This window comes from Pangasianodon hypophthalmus, chromosome 3 (genome assembly GCF_027358585.1).
Source record: "Pangasianodon hypophthalmus isolate fPanHyp1 chromosome 3, fPanHyp1.pri, whole genome shotgun sequence".
In the NCBI taxonomy this organism is placed as follows: Eukaryota; Metazoa; Chordata; class Actinopteri; order Siluriformes; family Pangasiidae; genus Pangasianodon; species Pangasianodon hypophthalmus.
In genome coordinates, this window is record NC_069712.1 from 22,403,420 (window position 1) to 22,426,138 (window position 22,719).

The window sequence follows — 22,719 nt, forward strand, 5'->3', positions numbered from 1 at the left end:
CACACAACAGATCTCTACAGATTACACAGAATGATACAGAAGACATTATACAGCAATCTATCCCTGTTACACGCGAATCTGAGGCTAGACTGGGAACATGCTCACCAAACCTGGACAGTTAAAGACTGATGGAAAACCATCGTCTGTTTCAACTGTTTCGGTGAGCATGTGCCTACTGTAGCCTCAGATTCCTGTTATGGTTGTCCCCGAAATTACATTTTCCCCGTTCTGATGTTTGATGTGAATATTACCTGAAGCTCTTGATCTACATCTGTGTGATTTTACATATTTACGCTGCTGCCACATGATGACTGGCTGACTGAATAATTGCATAAATGAGCAGGTGTACAGGTGTTCCTAATAAAGTGGATGGTGAGTGTATGTTCTGTGCTGTATCATCAGTTCTGCTTGTACAACAGCTCTGTTGAATTCTCTAATGTGACTGGTCAGAAGGTGATGATTAATCTTCTATAACAGCACAGCTCTGGCAATAGTGCTGGCTGTAACTCAGATCACAGATTTATAGTAATGTGCTAATTTTAATAAGTTATCATTTCTATAAAAACGGCTAGTTCACAGGAACTTGTATGGCGGACATGCCACATAACTTAAGCCTAATAATAAACAGAAGAAAAACGTTATTTAACAAAGAAGAGCATATAATTATTAAATTGTGAAACCTGGAGACATTTATTTAACATTTACAGAAGGAGTTGCAGGCATCAGTACTTTGTAACCGTCTGTAAGTTTTAAGGGCAGAGGACTTTGTGTATTCTGGTTTCTCAGTAACTTTACATGCTGTATTTTTTATTAACTTCAAGATAGAGAAAAAAAGGAGAGCCTGACAAGGGAATGACTGATTATAGCTGCCAAAAGGGAAGTGATATATATATATATGAAGATCAACTTCAGGACATGGTGTTATTGGAAAATAATCAACCTAAGGTTGGTAACATATCAACCTGTCATGGTTTCAACCTAATCTCCACCAGGATAGAAATCCTAATCCCGTTAAATAAACGTCATCACAAATTTGGGAGGGGAAAAAAACAATAGAAATTGGACTTTTGGAAACATTCTGATTTCATATGAATCATAAATAAATGTATAAAATATGGCATTGGTTTCTGACACACTGTGGTGGATGCAAGTGTTTGTTATAAATAGAAGGATTATTGTAAATGAGGTGATGGCTGCAATGAATAAAGATAAGACTGTTTAAATAATCAGTAGTTATCTTTAGATGATGTCTTAAGTATTGAGAACTGTGCTTTTACATATGAAAGATATTTAGAGCAGCTACAGCTCATAAGAAAACTGGGTGAGTTTAGACTGAGAAGGGGATGTCATAAAGTGGGCGTATACTGTAATACAATGCTGAAGACATCCTGTTCTACAACACGACTGCTTGGTTTGGGAACCTATCTAGTAAAGGCAATTTTAAGTTAATGATAGTGAATATGTGATTATGGTGAGACATATATCTCTTGCAGTATCTGTGCTGGCTCTGTTAGGATGTTGGCACTGACCTTAGGTCTGGAGCAGGGGTACTGGAACAGATGCACTTTGCAGAAATCATCAGCCAGAGCGATGACTTTCCTGTTGTGAGATCTGACCAGAGCGTTGATATCTGTTCCATCTGAACCCTCCGGCCACACTCCTGTTCCACAACAAACACAAAACACCAAAGACATCCACAAAGTCAGAGTTTATCATTGTTTACCACATGAGGGTAGACATCTAATACTTGAAGGACAGACACACACAGACACTCATACACACTCAGGTAGACACCATGCTCTTAAACAATCATGCATGTACACTGATAGACAGGGGTTCTTCTATTAGCTTGAATAACAAGCGTCACGTACTCTAGAGTCTAGTTATTCAAGCTAATAGGAGGACCTATAGACAGTGCTATCTCGATTAGGACCTCTATCTGAATCAGGTCACACACACTGAAGCTCAGTGGTGGAAATCTGGAAGATGTTATCAGTGAGAGTGTCGCTCCCTCTGGCTGGCTGAAGTAGAATGCGCAAATCACCACCAAACTGTTTTTCCAACGAGCTCAAATACGTGGAGGTGTGTGTATGTGTGTGTCCCTGCTTCGGTTATTGCTGAACTAGTCACCAGATCAACATGGCTAGACACGAAGCAGGTTTGTAAAACTTGGTGAGGTTAAATGAGATACAAACGAATGAAGAATAAGAGTCACAATAAAAAAAGAAACTAACAAGAAGAGACAATTGTGGAGTGAAAACCACTGCATAGTAAGCAGAGTAACACACTATAAACAGCTCTAAACACAGAGCAAAACACATGCAATTAAGAAACCAGTCCTAAACATAAATATAAGTCAATCGGTAGAACTCCAAAAATCACAGTGCACAAACTCATCATACTGACCGAAGACATGGAATCCCAGCACACACGTGTACGTGGCCCAGTCGATATCCTTACAATCAGAGCGGTTACGAATCAGCTTACAGCCATTTGGAATGTCCCCTATAGGAAAAAGCAAGATTGAGAGAATGAGGGAGAGAGAGAGAGAAAGTGTGTGGTGTGCATGTGTTTTAGAGAGAGAGAGAGAGAGAGAGAGAGAGAGAGAATTTTATTGCACTTAAGGGTGCAATACCTTAAACTGTTGAGTAATTTCACAACGGTAATTTCACATGCATCAAATAAAATGTGTTTGATCTGGTTTGTGTGACAGACTTATCTCTCTTACTGTTCATGGTATGTGTGTGTGTGTGTATGTGTGTGTTCCTGTGGCTGAACACTTACAGTAGAGAATTTCATAGTCTCCTGAGTTGGACATAATGAACTTGTTGTCGGGGGACCAGTCAAGATGCGTAATGTAGCTGGAATGTCCCTGAAGAGGGAAAAAAAAAAAAAAAAAAAAAAGGAGGAGAAAAAATCAGTTCGTGAGAAACAATGCAAACATATCTGTCCCTGACCCAATGGCAACAGAACTAAGTGACTTATTGTGTGAATATATCTAAAACAAAATGTTAATTCAGGTTATCAGTTGCTGTTCATCTGCATTTAAAGTCAATTTCCTCTCCTTCCTGCTTCCTCAAGACAATTTGGCAGAAGAAGCTGATAAGCTGCATACAACACATACAGAAACCCACTGACCAATCAGAGTCAGCGTCAGTTATTCTCTAGGGCCTGCAAACACACCACACAGCCAATAACACACACTGTGCAGAGAGATGAATTCTGATTCTCTAAGCACAGTCAGTTTAAATGAACAATATTTAATGTAATTGCTCTTGGGACAAGTATTAATTGCACTATTAAAGCAAAGCAGCAGAACAATCAATTAGCTAACATTTTTATATATTGGATAATCCCTAAAAAAAATTTGTGTATTCATGCTATTAGCTGCTTTCTTGTTTAATAAGTGTCATCAAAATTCTCTGCATTCTTCTGCACACTTGTTCATTAAAAGTAATTTCAATTAAACAGAAAGTCAGAAAGTTATGCTATACATAATTATGTTCCTATTTGCTGTTATTATGTATTAAGGACTGTTTTCCCACTGTTAAATCTCTGAAGTTTTTTTCTACCACTGAAACTTTTCAATGCAGGTAACTGAGATAATTAAAGATGGACGGTGTCTGGATGAAAGTCGAAATTTTGGTATTGTGATAACGCAAAGCTACAGGTGGTTAAAAATAAGAATACGATCAGAGAGAGAGAGTAAGAGAGAGGGACAAATAGAAAAAGACAGTAGGAATGGTCATTTTGAGCATAATTATTCTATTGTTTTATTTTTAAATAATACTCATTTGCCTACAACACACATACTGATATGTTTAGGACACAACACTCTTAAGGATCAACAGCAGCGATTCTTTCTCTACATAACACTTCTGTGATTCTATTCAGTCTACATGCTCCAAGTGAACATGTGAGGCTCAACTGTGCCTTCATTCCTGTTGGACCAAACTGGCAAATGCAATGTGTAACAAAGTACACAGTTGCCTGTGTAGTACAGGGTGCCGAAACTTTTGCTTCTTGAACTGGAGAAGGCTTATCTAATTTCATAACTAGTAAATTTAGACACCAATTTTTTTAGGCTGCTAAATATTAGAAATTTTTGACTCCTGACAGACAGACAGACAGACAGACAGACAGACTCTCATCCCAGAAACACACACTCCCAGTACAGGGAGAGAACCTAGACTTGTTCTTTTCCATACTCTTTGATACACCTGGATAGTTTTCCTTCCCATTTTCTCACGTGCAAATATTCACGCACACACACACAGAACATTTTTCCAAGCCTGGCGCAAAAGCTGCCGGAGTACACTCATATATGAAGCTGTATCAGTGGGGGAAAAAAAAAAAAGCAAGTAGCGCTCCATCCATAGACTAGCCCACGTCACCAACATCGGCCTGCTGGGAAACTCCAACGTCAACACTTCGTCTTCCTCTGCCTGGCTCTCATCCACACACATATCCACGCCTTCCTCAGCCCCTGCCCCACACTGCCAGACACTGTTTTATTATGCAGCTGTTGTGCAGCTGTGCAGACCCCTCCATTTGTATACTGAACTAGCTTGATGTGTGTATACAGCCTCTGGTGTGAATAAAGCTGACCTCGCCACAATGTCTCTCTTTCCTCCACTATGGCTCGTGTTCCTCTCTGTCTCGTGCGAGCTTGCTGTTTTGCTGGACTCTCTGTCACTGCTTAAACACATCTGCATGCTCTCATTCAACATCAGCACAGCATCCACATACAGACTACCAGACACACACAAGGACATGACCATTTGCAAATAACCATAAGCTGCATTTCAGGCCAGTAACCTGCCTCAGTAGTGCGGATTAAATAAAGCACCATTACACCATTGCTGATACAGAGCATCCATATCGGACCAACGCAGGCCTGATACTGGATCAGCTTACATATTCCAGTTCTATCCACAGACGTGGATTCTCTACATACTGTGAATGCATGTGATGTTGGTCTTTGAAATCTGTCCTGGCCACAACACCTTTTAAACAGGCTTTACGTTAAATAAATAAATAAATAAAACATTACAACTCTTCTACAATGAAACCAACAATTCTAGTTTAATTACTAATCTGTATGCATCGGATAACCTTAAATTATACTTCAGACATGAAAGAAGCTATTAAAGAAAAAGTATTTCTGTGACCTTGACCCTGTTTAGAGGCTTAAAAAAATGTTATTTAATACTAACTGTTAATAGATAATATTGGGTATCAACCAATACATAGAGGTCAGACACCTAACAGTGATTACTCTGGTGATCTGAAATAAATCTTATTCAGGTTTCAACTGATGGTTTGGAGAAAAAAAAAAAAAAAAAACACGATATTTTTTTTGCTGGTCATATTGCGCTGCATGTCCAGAAATTTCAGACTTGAAACTACATAAGGTTTGATTCCAGTTGGAAAAAGTGTGGTGTGTGGGCTGTAGAAAATCTTTTCTGCTCAGATTGTATATCGTAAAATTTGATTTGAGCTGCCTGTCTCCTTAATTTCTCTGCCTGAGAAATTACAGAGGTACATTAAGTGAAAGGGTGAGCTATGAGAGAGAAAAAGCTGGCAGAAACAGCAAGAAAAATAGGTCAAACAGAGGTGGGATTCATAACGTTCCGGCGAGTTCCAGCCCAGAGAGATGTGAAGCAGGTCATAGCTGATCTAGTACCACGCTCCATAAACACTCACCTCAACCAAGCCTCTACTGACCTTTCCAAAGCTACTAATAACATTCTGCTGTAGTACAGCCTACATATACGACTTTCTGACACCGAAAGCAACACCACTGCTGTACTTCTTCATCGCATGAGACACTAACATTTATTTCAATCAGTCCTTTACAAGTGCAATAATCTGCACTGACTCTGACTGTCTCTCACTCCTTCTCTCGTGCACACGCACTCACATACATCCCCTCACATTAAGATGTCAGATGTTACAACACCTAAGGGAGAAATACACTTACAGGCAGCTGACTTCGGTAAAGCTGAAGTCCCCAAGTGAGGGAAAATGTCCACATAAAGGCACATAAAACCATACACACACACACACACCATAGGGTTTGGCTGAGTTACACAGAGCTTCTGAATTATGACAGTCATCTTACTGCTTCTCTTTAAGGGTTGAGAAAGACACAGAGATGCATACGCATTAGCAAGAGACTCACAGAGCATTTCCCGTATCTGCTGTACTTGCGTCCGTTATCCGACACTGTGTAGAGGTAAATGAAGTTATCGTGTGATCCCACTGCCAGCAGTGTACCATCTGAAAAAAAGAGAAAGAAGGTAAGATGATAGAAGAGCTTTTGGTTTCCACGGTGGGCAAAAGGGTTTACATTTTGTACATATTAATTATTATAAAATTATTAAAAAGTAAGCCTAGCAGTTTATACTTCTACATACAGAACACAACGCAGTACCGCAATTTTTTATATTAGTGGTCAGCTGAATTCTCAATTCTAATTGGTCAGAAGGTGTTGATTCATTTTCTGTAATAGCATGCCTCGTGTAATAACCACTAACACATAAACCTCTATGGTGGTGCTTCACATAACCCGAAAGAAAATGTGTGTAATTGTTGTTATAGTGAAGTCTTCTGTGAGATGTTTATTTAGCAGTTTGGAAGGAGCTGTAACTAGGTTTTCTGACACAACATGGGAAAATCCCCAGGACGCAGGACTTTGCGGCTTGGTAATTTATTTTTTTCCTCTTATCACACTACCTTGTCTTGTCTGTTGATTTATTTTCCTATAACAACACACCCTTATACTGCACATAAATCATGCCAAGCTGCTTTACTAATCAAATTACTGCTTTACTAATCAAATTCCTTAAAACTAACAAACATTTGTTTCATATTCATTTTTATTTTTCTAGCTGCTGATATGACTTACACATCATATTTCTATGTTTCCTCCAATACACTGTTAGACTGAATCCCAAATGGCCTTTTGTTCACTAGTCACTGTACATTCTCACTGCACAGGGTAGTGTTCTATAGGTCCAAGTGAACACCATTTGAGATTCAGCCACAGAAAAGAAGGGTCTGTCGGAAATAGTTCAGTACTTAGATTAGAAAATTGATACACAACTTTAAAGAAGTGATAAAGCATGCAATAAATGGCATGCATTTATTAAGAGTCCATTTTCTAAATGCAGTGACTGGGCTCATTCGTTTAGGAAATTTCCATAAACTTTCTTTAGACAATTAAACCTAGAACAAAAGATTTAAAAACATCTGACTGCATTCAAACAGTGAACTGAATTCTGACAGCCCGAGTGTGTATACAGTCTCACACACATTACAGTCACTCACCCACAGTGTAGCGCATCACTGACAGCTGCTCATTGCCGTCTGTGTGGATGGCCACCAGGTCCCTAGTCTCAGCATCCAGAACGTACCACCTATACACACGTGCGCACACACACACACACACACACACGCACACACAGGGGCAATGAGCGGCTCAGTGGAAAAGAATAAACACAAGCACAAAATGTAGAAGTAGCAGAAGCTGCAAATGAGAAGCAAATGTTGACTTACTTCCCTGAATGAGTGCCAATGGCAACCACAGCACCGCTAGGGTGGAAGTCTGCGCAGTGACCATGCTCCTGCCAGAGATTATACAAATCACCATCATTACGGTCATCATCTATATCAACGATGTCAAACTCAAGGCCGACGGGCCAAACACGCCCCTGTGTCATTCATTCGGCCCGCATGAACTTTCAAAAAAATAATACTCAAATGGCCTGAAACATTTTCCATTTACAACACGCATGGACTTGCATCTCACAGTGCTGAAACACTGGGTAAAATCTGACATTTGTTGCTTTTGGTGCAAGTCAGATCCGTGTCTAAAAAAAGGATTCCGTGTGTTTTTAGTGTGAGTCACTGATTGACTTCAAATCCAAAAATGTATCATCCAGTACAGAGACCACAAATATGTAGAAAACAGAAAAGTTTATGAAGCACGAAGACAAGGAAGATGGGAGACTAAGGGCATTTATGTTCTTAGCAGAGAAAGAGGGGAATAAATCTGGAATTCAAAAAGCACATATGGGTGTGATGATCAGGTATCCACAAATCTTGGGTCATTTAGTGTATATATATATATGTTTTTTGTTACATATCAGTATAATAAATCTTATCACGTAATAGTGCATACAGTTGAGTAGTTCCTGTTAGCCTTTTTTCTAAAAAATCCTATTCTAAGTTCATTTATTGATGTTAAAATAGATATGTTAAAAATAAATAGCCTTAGATTATGGCCCTGCAACGGCTCACAAACATGCTGATGTGGCCCGAGCAGAATTTGAGTTAGACCTAATTTTGAGTCTGATCTAATGATTACAGTCATGTCCAAGTAAAGAGTTTTCAACTTCTGTTCACATAGTGTCAGAGAATGTGTGAGTCTGTGTGTGTGTGTGTGTGTGTGTGTGTGTGTGTGTGTGCAGCTATGTGGGCTCTTACGTCCAGCAGTCTGGTCCATTCCAGAGAATGGTCCACTGAGTTCCACAGACACACTTGCCTGTCCTGCGCACAGGTGAGGAAGAGGGCTTTAAATGGGTGAGAGGCCAGACCCCACAGCTCATCTGTGTGACCCTACGAGATAAGAGAGGGAGGGATAATGCAGATATGAGTGTGTGAGTTCAATCAGTTAAAAGTCAGTTTGTGTAATTTGTGTAAAATATGAATCAGTGTGCAGTTTAAGCAAAACATCTAAAGCAAACTCCTTCCATATGAGGTGCAGAGGCAGAACTGGCCAGCATTGAGAGAGTGTGTGGAATTCTTTCTCCAGTCTGTTTACACTAGTACAAAATAGCTGGCAAAAAAATCTGTGTTAAAGCGTGGCCAAAGCGCTGTGGAAAATCACAGACTGAATGCCACTGAGGCAGATATGAGCTTCTGATTCATATCAGTCTTCAGGGATTGCTGCTCAAAGCATCTTCACTTTTAGTCCCTACTGATGAAGCAGACCTGCACTACTCTCAGCCTGTATATCTGAGCCAGCTGTTTATGCACAGCGTAAGCAATGATCTCTTTAGGATCTTAAACTGTATTAAGAGACTGCAGAGAAGGGACAAAAAGAAGAAAAAAAGCTTCAGTTTCCAAATTTTGAAAGTGAATTAAATAATGAATGGAAACTAAATTTGATGTACTAAATCCTGAACAATAATGTATATTGCAAAAAAGGTTTTGAGCTTGGATGTCATTGAAATGTCAATTCAGAGAACAAGCACTGATGTAAAAGAAAATTTCTGTTAAATTTTCATGTTAACTTTTTTTTAGTTTTCTGTTAAAAAATGTAAAATCCTTTGGGCTGAGTGGAAACAAAACAAAAGAGAGAAAAAGCCAGTGATGCCTCACCTGCACCTCCACCTGAAAGCCATCATTAAAAGTGCCCCTTAGAATGAAGTTGCGTGACGTGCCCACGAGGAACTGCTCGCCCTTCCCCTCTGCAACGGCTCGAATGGTTCCATATTGATCTGGAACCTGAAGAGGCACAGAGAACAAAATCAGCAGTGTTTCAGTGTTTATTAAATTTCAGTGGAGACTAACAAATAACAGAACCACAAATGTTTATACAGAGCTTTTAAAGCATGTGTTTGAGTTTTTTTTTTCTGAAAAGGCTGAGCATGTGGGTCTAACAATGCTAACAATCTTCACCTGTGTGTTGCCTGTGAGTAAGAATGTGTATGGTGTCAGTGTGTCTGTTTAGTGGCTCACCTCAATGTCCCTCTCTGGGTTGAGGTCGTGGTCCCACAGGATGATCTTGTGGTCTTTACCTCCTCCGGTCAGTAGAGTGCCGTTCCTCAGCTGACACAGTGTAAACACACTGCCATCGTGGGCCTTGATCTGACGGCTGATCTGAAATGCTCCAGAGAGAGAGAGAGAAAAACAGAAATAAAATGTAAACAACTGCATTGATCCCGCTGGCTAGATGCGTGTGTTTAATTTCAGTTAAGAATCACTGACAGGACCATAAGAAGAAACCGAGCGATAAACAGTAACTGGTAGCAGACATAAAAAAAACAGTTGGATGAAATACAGGATCACAGTCTGAAGGGTCTGAAAGACAGGCTGAGAGCATAAAGGAAATCAGATGATTGCTTAGACTTCTGCGATTTCTGGGAAGGAAGAACCACACATTTTTCTCATGGCTAATGCGGTTTGTGCAGCCTGACACTGATACTGCTTTTAGCTCTCAGTGTTACTGGTGAGGTTCTCTCTCTCTCTCTCTCTCTCTCTCACACACACACACACACACACTCAAATGAAGCCTGCATAAAAAAATTCCAATCCAGTTGCAAGCGGTTCATCATAGCATTAAGACTCAAATACTAAAATTAAACACTAACACATATGCGAAATCTCTACAGAATAATAAATTGCTTGATGTTTTTTAATGACCAAACGTTACCAAAAACAGAATCAGAATATCTCTAACCAAAAATAACTTTATTTTCGTTCAGGGCTAAGTGGGATTTCCATTGCCCTGTTTTTCTGCAAATTTTGGGTTATGACTAATACGCAGCTCTGTGGAAATGTGTTCAGGTAGCACACACGTCCTGCAGGGGGCACTGTGTTAAAGAACACTACATCTGCCAATGCAGGGGGGCAAATAAAGGCATGATTAATGTTTACATCCTGGCAGCAGGCCTCACTGCAAGTCTGCTGATCCAGTTCTGCAGCATGCCTCCAAAAACTATTAGCACATTACAGGAAGACAAGTACCTGCAAACGCACACACACCCAAACAGTCACACGCACAATCACATGCTTGGGTAATAGCTTTGGTGTGTGTAAAAGTGAGAAATAGACAGCATCTCAGAGAGACACAGATAGAGAAAAGGCAATACCTTTAAGTCCTTTTCCTGGTGGTGGATCCACTGTGCTGCGGGTCCAGATAAGCAGGACACCTCCTGAGTCTCCGGTCAGAATGTCTCCGTTATTGAGGAAGGCCAGACACTGCACAAACTTCGGCTTTTCATATTTCTAAATTAAAAAAACAGACACACACACACACTTATTGCGAGCTCTTCGACCCAGACACATCAGGTCTCAAGGTTTAAAACATCCAACATTATAAAATAATGAAAGGTAATAATGACAGTGTTTGCGTGATCCATTCAGACTCTTAGCAGCATTTAACAAAATATAAGCTGTGCATTAGAATGGCCAAGAGAGCTTATGTGCCAGATCTCAGCAATATTTTCACCTCAACTACAGCTCAAAAACTGTGTTGGAAACAAGCTCACAGTGCTGTACGCACATTTCATATTTGTTCTTTCAAAACTAGCCCAATTTGGCATATTATTAGAGTTTAGAAATTTGTTCTGACAACACTATTTGAAATATATTGGCCCTAATGATAATGATTTCATGATAAAAATTAAAGGTAAATTTTAAAGGCAAAAAAAACCATAATGTGGAATGTAGAAAACAAAAACTGAGGAAAGTGTGAGCTTCTCTCTGTCGTAAACGTATATGGCTCAGAGTCACAAGAAAAGACAGAAAACCTTGTTCTATTACATGTCTGGCCAAATTGCACAGTGAAGGATTGGGTGTATTTGCATTTGTATTGCAATCTGTGCCCCATGTTAACACTGAATCATATGAAAGCCCTTACTTGTGCAATCTCTCAAAAACTCCTAAAAAAAAAAAACCTCCGTTATTAGTGCATGAATCACTGCAGAAGTATGAGTCAGCATGCGTTTATCTACATTCACGTGTGTCCTCACCCCAAAGATGCCCTGCTTGCGAGCCAGAGAGTTGCCGTTCCACGTCCAGAAAAAGATGTGCGACTTGCCACAGGTGACGATGGTGTTTGCGTCTGTTGGGTGGAACTCAACCGCTAATACCACCTCATTGGTAGTCTGACAGAGAGAGAGAGAGAGAGAAAGAGAGAGAGAGAGTTACATCTAGAAAGTGGGCTGAAGACATAATGGGTGTGGGCAGTGGATAAGAGAAAGGAAAAGGCTAATTGCTGCGAATGAGCTGGTTAGGAAGGAGGCCACAGCAAAATGAGGAAGCTATGAGAGTGAAGCAGGATAAAGAGGAAACAGGAGACAAAAGACTGGAACAACAAAACCGATGTTCGGAAAGAGGCAGTTAGCGGGACGGGGAGGTGGGGAAGATGAGAAATAGTTCCAGGATGCTGACTGCACATGCAATATAATACTCCTCCATTATACCTTAATCTCAGCAATTTTGGACTTCTTCTGCCAGTCCCACACCGTCAGCATGTGCTCATTGGAGTCGTCGACCACACTGAGGTGGATGCCTGAGTCCTGAACACACACACACACACACACACACACACACACACACACACACACAAAACCCAGCTGTAATTAGAGTACTCAGACACTGATTCCATGTATCAGCATATGTCAAGTCATATCAATACTTTAATCAGTGATTAGTCTTTAAGTGTTTTACAGGTCAAAGAAGAGTCAAAATGTCTGAAGTAAATGAGACAAGATTGTAATCCATGCTTTTATTTCCTCTAGACTGTATTTAGGTGCATCTCAGGTATCACTGTCTCATCTTCAGACACCGCAAAATGAAGCTGCGAGGCTGGAACTAAGAAATATGACACAAATGATAATGATAAGATACATGAAAAATGGGTTTCACTGGCTCTGGCTTCTTTGCACTGGTTACCTGTTTCTTATAGGGTTCAGTTTAAGGTCTTATTGTTTGTATAAGGGTCTTCATGGGCTTGCACCGCTTCATAGCTCTGATTTTCTCCACCAGTATCAGACTCCAAGGTCTGTAAGATCATCACACTGTCTACTGCTGAGTGTTCCAAGGACATGTCTTAAAACTATGGGTGATCGCTCATTTCCTGTTATGGGCTGTCGCCTTTGGAATGCTTTGCCTTTACAGATTAGGTCTTGTCCAACCCTAGATCTTGGGTTACAACACCAATAAAAACTAAGCAAACTCAAACTCATAAAACTTTACAGTAAATACTAACATTTGAGGGATAAATCTGAATCGGCCTGTTGAAGATGGGCACCAGATGCTTCACCATTTTATTTTAGAGATTAAGAAAAGCAGACACTGATGACCATAAATGACCTTAAATACAGATTAACATACAAGTAGATATACCTAAAGATATCAAATGGTTAAAAAACATCCCAAAAATCATTAGTTATTTGCCTTGATGGAACATGATTTTTTGATGCTAAATGTACTTGGTTTGTGATGCCCCAAATACTTGGCCACATTACGTCAGGAGTTCTGTAAACAAGCAGGCTGTAAACAAGTCCCGAGGCGACACGTCTGTTCAGTCATTGAGTGCTCCACAACAACGAGACAAAGAAAGCTCAAATTTCATATGCAGAAGTAATAATTTATTACTTTGAAAGATGATATGCAGCTTTTGTTGATGTAGTTGCTATTTTCTATACACGAAAGCTATTTTTGGACAATAGTCAGACTATAGACCACTAGAAGGCCTGAACAAACAGGCTACAGAATGACACGTCATACCTTTTAGGCACTGACAGCTACATTTAATGTTGTGGAACATCCATGAAACAAGTTAGTTCCTATTATCACTTTCATTACAGCAGCTGTAAACAGTCGTTCCCTCACCAGACTCTTTTTTTACCTCTCTCAAAATTAATATAGCAACCATTACACATGTTTTTGAAATCCATTTGTCTGGAGCATCTGCCATACAGCAATGTAATAATACGCGCAGATTTGCCTTGTAGCCTGTCAGAACTGTGCTGTAAAAGAAGACGAATCAACACCTTCTGACCAATCAGATTTGAGAATTTAACAGCGCTGTGGTATAAGGCAGGATAAAACACAGGCATTAAATTATTAGTATTCTGAAACTGTTTAAACTGTTTTATAATGTTTAACTCAAGAAGACCTTCTGAAGTTCTTTCTAAAGAAAGACGTGTTTATGTGTGTTCTAGCTTTAAAAAAAAAGTAGCAAGGATGTGTTCAAAAAGGAACACTAATATCTGGCTGATTAGACTGTCTATGTGGTATTCGACACCTCTACATGCCTCCAGCTCAGCCTGACCTGTCAGGCTGGTTCACACACACACACACACACACACACACACACACACACACACACACACACACACACACGCCTCATGCAACAGAGAACCAGGATTATCAAATGTCAGACAGTTAAAGGTCAGGAATGAATGAAAATAAACAATAACTAAAGACTCACTGCTTTAGAAAAAGCAAGGGATCCCACTCCTCTTTCAAAGGTGCCCAACCCAACGATCTGCAGGGTTTGCAGAGTGACAGAGTCCCAAACTCTCACGTGGGGCTGCAGCGGCTGAAAGAAAACGAGACAGACAGAGAGATTTTATTTTCAGTTAAGAACGACATAATTTGAAGTGTATGCTTTTAGTGTGAGAGGAAATATACACAGGTGCTATGAGGAGTCGCAAGACTTCTTTGCTATAATTACTGTATGATTAATGGAGGTGCTTTCTGGGTCTGTAAGTGTAAACCCTCCTATTCTACCTTTGAAAGCAAGCAACTGAACACAAAGTGATGTGAGAAACCGTTCACTTAAGTTCACACCTACAGTGCGAAAGATACCTGTATAAAACAAAGCATGTATTGTTACACACTGTAATGTGAGAGGGAGAACACAGCTTGGTTTACCCTGCCGTCCTTGTCCACTCCTGCGATCTGTCCTGTGGCAATGCGGATCTTATCCGGGTGAACAGCAAGACTGGCCAAGACACAGAAGACAGAACATATTAACTTACAACCACAATAAAAAAAAAAAAAAAAACAGTGACTTCAATAAAATAAATTTCCTAATCAGATGGCATGAATGACGTAATCAGAACGCACACAGGAATTGTCCAGGAGGATGAAATCATTTATGTCAGTTGTGTTGAGTAGCGTTTGGCGAGTCAACGTGATTTCAAGGTATATTTTGTACCTAATCATCTTTGCTGCATAATTAACAGTCAGAAATCAGGTGAAGGTCAGGTCATTAGAATCATAGAGATTCCTTATTTTAATGATATTGATAAGTTTCACTATTTAATCACTGTACAGAGAACTCCCTTCTGCACAAATGAGTGACAAATGCCATTTAAACTATGTTTGTTTTTTTTAAGTTCTATGCAAAAAAGCACAATGCAGAAACTGTTAGATATCAGATAAACTAATCATCCATTCTTTCCCAGAAACAGACAATTCCAATTTCTAAAATTTAAACACCAACTGAAATAGGATTTTGCTTAACATAAGTGCAATAACATCAAAAAGGCATAATCGGGTTTATGTATATAATTAGATATGAATACGATGTATAATTATGTTAGCCTGCGAAAGTAAAGAAAAGCCTAAATATAAACAGGGAGTCTAAGCGTTTAATATCTGTCTATAGAAAGCACAGCAGCTATTTCCTGGACAACTCGCATTCACAGCATCGCGCATTGTAGACATTTACATCTCATTTCCACCTTCAGCTGCTTATCTTTCAGCGGCACATTTCAACTAGAAATTATAGGCAGCGAACATCCGGGACCAAATGCTATAAACCAAATGCAATCTGGCGACTTGTGTTTTATGTTCCACTCCATTTGCCAGCTATGGCTGATGTCAATGTGTGTGTGGGCGAATCACTCAATGTGAACTCAATCTCACCATTTCACACAGTCAGTGTGTCCTAAGTAGTGACGCTGTGTCCGCTCTTCATAGTTGAAAAGTACAACCACTGAGGCGATAAAGTAGACGATCTCTCCTGTGGGCAACAAATAAACATTTGCCCTGCAGTCTCGGCCCCTATAGCCATATCTGTCATAAGGAGTCAAGGAAGAGAAAACCACGAAACAAAAATGGTTCACATTAGCTGGTGCATTTAACTGGAGTGTTGTTTTAAAGGTCGCGTGGAAAACCTGATCAGCAGGTAGTGCCACAAAGCAACACGAACATAAATAATCATTATTATTAGTCAGGTGATTGACAGTCTAGGTAAACTGGTCAGATGTCACTATTTTAAATGTTTTGCACGATCGTAAAGTAATATGTTTATATTCCAGCTTTCGATAACATGCACCAATTAATCTACTAATGGAAAAACAGTAGTTATAGTCCATCAACGAATTACAGCTTTACAATGTGTAATTACTTTGAGTAATCTGTCGCTCTAGTCCCGTCATTGCGGTAAATATCTCTTTTCGGCATTTACTGTTCCCTCGAATGATCTCTGTTCATGCTAACACTGATGCTCAAAGAGTAACTGATTCACTCTATCTTATCAATGTCTTTTTATTACTTCATTTAAACTTTTCAATGCTTTCTCCGCAGTCATCAGTACAGTGTGTGTAAGACATAGTGTCTTGATTGGATTGATGACGATGTGACAGCACAGGAGCATCACAGACATTTTAACAGCCGGTATATGATTACAGACTTAACTGATTGTCCCTATCGCAACAACACATAGCTATCCGACAACTTGATCACATTGGGACATTTTTAGACATCTTTAGACACTGTCATTTAGTTTTGCTGAAATATATTTATGCTTTCTTAAAATGAGGGGTCAAATTATGTTATAGGAAGAAAAAAAAAAACAATTTTGGACAAAAACCAAGTTTTTTTTTTTTTAAACTGTTTGACAGAGTTCAGTCATGGTGATATCAACCAGGTTTTTCCATTCCACTAAATAAATGTACAGATTTTTACTAAAGCAATGTGTTAATTATCGGCTTAAAATTGTTTAGGCTGTAATCAGTAGCAAAATAAATCTTCCCGCAATCTATCTAGTATCTTAACACGCTCTATTCAGCAGCCAGTTTAACAATCCAATTCATTCATTCATTCATTCATTCAAGAAAAAATAACTGAGATACCATGATGGCTAGATACAAAGTAAAATTTGCTTCTGTTGCATTACAAGGTTAATCTTTGTATAGTACAATTAAATAACTTGCCGTCTCCTACTCAGACACAGCCCATGTCATACACCTTCGTCATTCAAATCAAAATCAATAAATGTCATGCTCAACAGGATAATAGAGACTTTTCTTCATGTACGCTATGTGAGATCTAGTTTGAATGAATCATCTTTCAATGTAACTATAAAGGAATCCTTAAATCCTTAGAAACTTTATATGCATTTTCCCTTTTTTTCATTTCTGGAGGTTTTAAAACCTTCAAAATGCTGTAACTGGCTGCGGGTCATCTTAAAATATCCAGCAAAGCTGAATCCAGGACAATCCTTCTAGGCTGCACACATATATGTCAATGCATTCTGTTATCTTTCTTATTAAAGAAACAGGGAGACGTATGACGTCAGTCCAGGTCTCAACAGAGACACTGCAGAGCAGTGCTGCAGAATGTTCTGGAAAGGATACACCCACTCCAGTTTGAGTCTCTCTGAGGGAAGTTCAGTTCGCACGTCATCGTAGTTCTCTATGTCAGATGGGATGAACATGGTGATTGGTCGTCCTCGCATGAACATTTTGATATAGTCGCCCTCTGTGGAAAGGTCACAAGTGAGAGGTCAAGCGATCCCTTAAACAGGTGAGGGAATTATCCTTGATTTAGCCGTGCACTTTCACAATGTAATCCGGAAAAAACATTTTTTTAAAAATGCGCAAGCGCACTGAATGTATGTGCATAAAAACTATATCTTTTAAATACCTTCACTTTTTTCTGACTCGTAAATGGATAACTGTTTAAATTATCACTGAGGAAGTTTGTTCAGTTCACATGCCCTTAATTCATTCTAAAAATCCAAGCAAATCAAAAGAACAATTTACTGTCGTGCAGAAGGCCAAAAGCAGCACATTAGATGCCCAAACTAGGCTGGGATTAAAGAGGAGAAGGCAGAAGCATGAGGAGAGAAAGACGAAATGACAGAGTCAAGAGGAGGAGTGAGCCTGTTAAGAGTTTGAGGGTGTTTTGTAGTATTCCTGTTTCCCTTCTCTCCCATCTAGCTCTGCTCAGTTTTCTTCTTCTTGGGCTGAAACAGTGCATCCAGACTAAAAAAACAGCACAGTCAGTTTCCCTTAATTGTAAAATAAACCTTTTTTTTTATTTTTTTATAAAGTGACCAAATGTCTTTGACACACCAAACTAATGTCTTCTGCTTAAAGGTATTTATAAGCATACCAGTGTGATGATGCATTTGAGTGGTTTAGCAGTAATATTCCAGAAAGACATTCCCCGTGTGAGGAGTTTAATGACATTGTCTCAAGATTAATCGGTGATACGTCATCCCTTGACTAATCAGATTTCAGTAGCTAATGGATCAAAGTGCCTCTTTTAGACCAGATGAACTATTTTAAAAACACAAATGAGATACTGGCTTTTCTCATTAGCCCTGTCTAGAAGGAAAACACAGTTACGCTTGAGTCATTAAAAGAAAGACGGAGAGACAGAGAAATTGTATGTTATGATGAAATGCCTTGGTGAAAACAGATCACAAAAAGGAAGAAAGAAAGAAAGAAAGAAAGAACGAGAGAGAGGTTTGTTGATCTTTCACCTAGATCAACATGTTATTAGAGAAGGCTGCTATTATGCGTTTAATCATGATTTCAGTTGCATGTTATAAACAGCCATGCCAACAAAGCGTTCTTAATTAGGAAGGAATGTAAGTGACAGGTGCATGTAGCCCAGCCAAAAAGCAGGAGACGGTGAGAATATGCTCGTTTTGACGGCTGCTTCTTTCCTGCAGGATGGGAGAGCTTACCTTGACTGTTTTTCTCACGGGTTGACATTTTAGCTGGTTATGAGACAGAAATAACAGTTCACAAAACAAACATGGGACGTTACACACCAGGAAGAGAACAGCTATAATGATCTGACCAACAAAACTGACATTTATAAGATAAGACAGGTGGAGGAGGGGTGGTGAGTGTGGTGCTAATGGAAAAAAAAGGGGGGGGGGGAAAGAGCTTTACCTTGGCTGATAACTGGATCTCTGTGTCTGGGGATGGATAAGAGAGTAATAATAAATGGGATTATTTATGGAAGCAATCATTCCTTAAAACAGAGGTGGTCAGGGAGGAAGGGATGTGGTGGAGGAGTGTTCATAGATTACTAACTTCTCTGCATTCTTCACAACTTTGGCCAGCAGTTTGGAAGTGGAGGCAGCTTTGACCAGCTTGTTCCTGTTCTCCTCCCCGCTCTCCCATGTGGTGCTCTGAGAGCGCTCCATACCTCCACCACGCTTTGCACTGTGGCCCCTGGTGATGAAGCAAAGAGCACAAAACACAATCTAGTCTCCATTTGCGCAAAGAGCAGGAGGAAAGAGAAATGCTGCTGCATCAATCACAGGCAAAGAGCATGTGTTAGAATTGAGTGGAAAGGCATGCAAAGATTAGAGGATTGCTCTGTATTGATTTGAATAAACATTTCCAGCGATTGGAATTAAATAATTCACAGGTTCAGTTCACGGTTTACAGCAATAACAAAGCCACCCTCAATATGTGCATGCCTTTCCTAGTCTTTGGTTGATCTCAAACCTGAAATGACAAAAAAAAAAAAAAAGGAAAATTGTGCCTTCATGATGAAGGACACAGTGAGCATTATGCAGCTCTGTTGAAAAAGAGTCCATGCATGCGGTAGGCCGGGCGTAAAGAGAAAGCACACTCCACTCAATGGTTAGTACACACAGGTTATCTGAGACAAGAACTCCAACCCCAGTCGTTTGGTATGATGGCCAAGAACATAAAAAGTCAAAGGCAAATAGTTAGTCAAGAAGACAGTGAAAGTGCAGATAAGTAGAAGAGGGAAGAGAGAGAGAATATAGAGAGGAAATGGACCAAGATTAAAAAACAGGAAGGAAACAGTAAGGAGAAGAGCAGTCCTCATGCGCAGACGGGCTTAAGGAGAAAATGTTAATATCCATGAAACGATCTTGAGCTCTGGATCACTCCAATGACACTATCCTCCAATCAGCACATCTGTACTGCTGTTTAAAAGTCGGAAATCACCTATCATACTTTTATTCAATACTTTCTTTTTTAAGTACTCATATAATGTAGATCAAATGGTCTAAAACAAACACTGCTTGGTTTATATTATTTACATATTTTATTTCATTTTTAGGTGTTTTGGAAAAGAACATCAAGTTACATGATACATAATATACTGCATATTTCTACATATAGTAATTTAGCGAAATTTTAGTTTATTAACCTTTACGGTTCAAAGTATCAGCCTTGAGATTTGATCACCACTTTCCAAACATGTGAAATTTGGAAGCTTTCTTATGAATTCTTTCTTATGAATTTCTACAGCTTGGTACATTGTTTTAGCCAATTTGCTATTTTAGTTTTTTTTTTATCAGCTTCCTACAAATGAGGTTGAACATATAAAGTTGCAGAGAGCTTTTATCATATTTCACTCATTTAATACTTAATTTAATACTGCAACAAAATGTATTTTATATAACTGATTGAACATTTGAGCAGAAGTGTTTTATGGTCGTTTGCATATGAAGTAAATACAATTTGTTTCCGTGTCTGTGACACAAATTGAAGCTGTTCTTAATGGCAAAACTTCTCGTCTTTCTAGTCTACAAGTCTAGGAAAATTCTCCTTTATAGTCTATAAGCATATATGGGCCAGTCATGCTGTTTATTGGTTTGAAACTTTATGTTAAAATGTGTGTTAAAATCCCAGTAATGCCTTATTATTACAAATTACACTTCACTCTTTCACTCACTCTAATTACTACGCACTCTAGTGCTTCAGTTCTAACTAGCGGAGTAAGAGTGTGCATGTAAACATGCCAACGATTGGAGGTATTTATAAGGAGTCATGAGTGATCCATTGCTTATACACGCACACGCGCACATGCGTGCACACACACACACACACACACACACACACACACACACACACACACACACACACACACACACACACGAGTACTCCCAGAAATAGTCCATTACTGGCCCACAGCAAGGAATATCATCATACAAACAGTTCCCTCCCTGTTAACCTTGAGCAAGAAGGGGGCAGAAAAGAAACTGCTTCAGGGTCCAGCAGATCAGACATGCTTCCCAGTCTAAGTGCGACTGCTGTATCAGTAAATGTTTGTCCTTTATACTGAGTGACAACTTGAATCCCACTTCAGTGAGAGTCAATAAGAGTGCCAGTGCAATGACAGATCACCTAGCAGCTGCTCCCTTTGCGTCTTTAACACAAGCCACCTCTCAACAGTCCTGCTTCTCATGCACTAGCAGCACTTGAATAGAAACTAATGGCTGTTTGATAATATCTGAGGCTAAATAATAAAAGTTACGGCACTAAGCACTATGCGGTCCTGCAGTGGTTCCATAAAACCACTCAGCCGTGTAGTAGTTATGTACTTGCATGAATGCAAGTGGAACACTCATAATCCATGTCTTCACAATAATACAATTGTTTGCAGATGCCTGGTCTGGCTAATTCTCCTGGACATGGCCCAGGCCTTGACTAATAATTTATTACCTGCACAGTCCAACATCCATGGATCAGACCATGAAACTTTAATTTTAAGGAAGGGGCTAATTGTTTTGTCATGGCTTAGGCTAACTGGATCAGACAGGCTGCATGGCCAGTATGAAGATCTCAGCAAAATTCCCTCTGAGCTTATTAAATACTTGCTGATTATAGTGCCTGTGGTGTCAGAGCACACTTGAGCTAATGCAAAGCCTGATTGCTGGTTACACACAGAGACATGTTCCAAGCTCACAATGTCACATGAGAGCTAATGCTTGCTTACAGATTTGGATATCATGCACAGATCTGGAGTACTGTTTCTGCTCTGAGATCAGATGACTAATTACTCCAGAGTGGAAGTCAATCCCACTGATTCCAGGCCTGCTGCATACACTCTTGCATGTTTTCCTTCAGAGACTATAAGCAATTACATGCGAGTCATATTTTGTATAGATCGGACAGCTGCAATGTTCAGAACGAGAAAAGGAAAAAAAAAAAAAAAAAAAGCATGACACAGCTTCTTCTATCAGCACAGTTTGTGTAATCATTGACATGACATTAACCTTTTTTTCCATCCACTGTCCTTAAATTCCAGTTGATCCATTATTTTACGTGTTTCCTATCTTTATTAGTAAACTGATGAAATTGGCAAAAGCCTGAGCATTAACTGTAATCCAGGACAGATTATGACATTCAGTATCTTTGTTTAAGGCTTTTGTGTAAGTCTGGACTGCGTGAAAAGGAATCCATTGTAACAAAGCAACACACTGATTTGGGAAGCATGTCAATCCTGTCCCTTAGCCAGAGGTAAAGTGCATAGTGAGAATGTTGCCAGAGCTTTACAGCACGCTGTAAAATTGCTGCAATGGATGCTGGGAGGAACCTTTTGGCTTGGGAGGACCCCTTGCTCTCAGGGGTGGCCCTCTGGGGGTGGAGGGGCTGGAGGGGATGTGGGGAAGGGGGTTGGCTGGAAGGGGACGGTGCCTGTGGCGTGCTGGGTGTTGAAGGGGGTTTATCGTTAGCTTGTGGTGGCTCTTCCTTCTCCTTGATCTCCTCTAGCAGAGGCTTGTCTTTTTTCTTCTCCGCACCGCTGCAAACCACGCCAGCCAGGTACAGAGCAGGTCATGTGACAGAATAAAGGGACAGTATAGAGGTCAAAAGGGCAAAAAGAGTTAAAAAGATAAATTAGTGGAAGGCGAGAAAAAACAAGTACACTTAATTACTTCCTTCATCTTTAGTGTACATCAAC

The 22,719-nt window shown here is 39.7% G+C and overlaps 1 protein-coding gene across 4 annotated transcripts in view; it reads right to left on the bottom strand.

Moving 5' to 3' along the window:
* Positions 1–22,719, bottom strand: part of LOC113540944 (EMAP like 4) — an 86,600-nt gene that overhangs the window by 5,733 nt on the left and 58,148 nt on the right. For 2 of the 4 annotated variants that reach the window (XM_034301397.2, XM_034301384.2), the window contains exons 4-23: positions 22,354–22,560; positions 19,086–19,226; positions 18,942–18,967; positions 18,731–18,763; positions 17,391–17,514; positions 15,676–15,825; positions 14,677–14,746; positions 14,231–14,341; positions 12,216–12,311; positions 11,763–11,897; positions 10,881–11,016; positions 9,748–9,896; positions 9,388–9,513; positions 8,491–8,622; positions 7,561–7,628; positions 7,333–7,421; positions 6,185–6,282; positions 2,785–2,872; positions 2,407–2,505; positions 1,530–1,660 (exon numbers count right to left, since the gene is read on the bottom strand). In XM_034301397.2, coding sequence (XP_034157288.1) covers positions 1,530–1,660; positions 2,407–2,505; positions 2,785–2,872; positions 6,185–6,282; positions 7,333–7,421; positions 7,561–7,628; positions 8,491–8,622; positions 9,388–9,513; positions 9,748–9,896; positions 10,881–11,016; positions 11,763–11,897; positions 12,216–12,311; positions 14,231–14,341; positions 14,677–14,746; positions 15,676–15,825; positions 17,391–17,514; positions 18,731–18,763; positions 18,942–18,967; positions 19,086–19,226; positions 22,354–22,560 — 2,209 coding nt within the window. The remainder of the gene's footprint in view (positions 1–1,529; positions 1,661–2,406; positions 2,506–2,784; positions 2,873–6,184; positions 6,283–7,332; positions 7,422–7,560; positions 7,629–8,490; positions 8,623–9,387; positions 9,514–9,747; positions 9,897–10,880; positions 11,017–11,762; positions 11,898–12,215; positions 12,312–14,230; positions 14,342–14,676; positions 14,747–15,675; positions 15,826–17,390; positions 17,515–18,730; positions 18,764–18,941; positions 18,968–19,085; positions 19,227–22,353; positions 22,561–22,719) is intronic. The other 2 variants (XM_034301391.2, XM_034301408.2) reach the window with 2 other exon arrangements.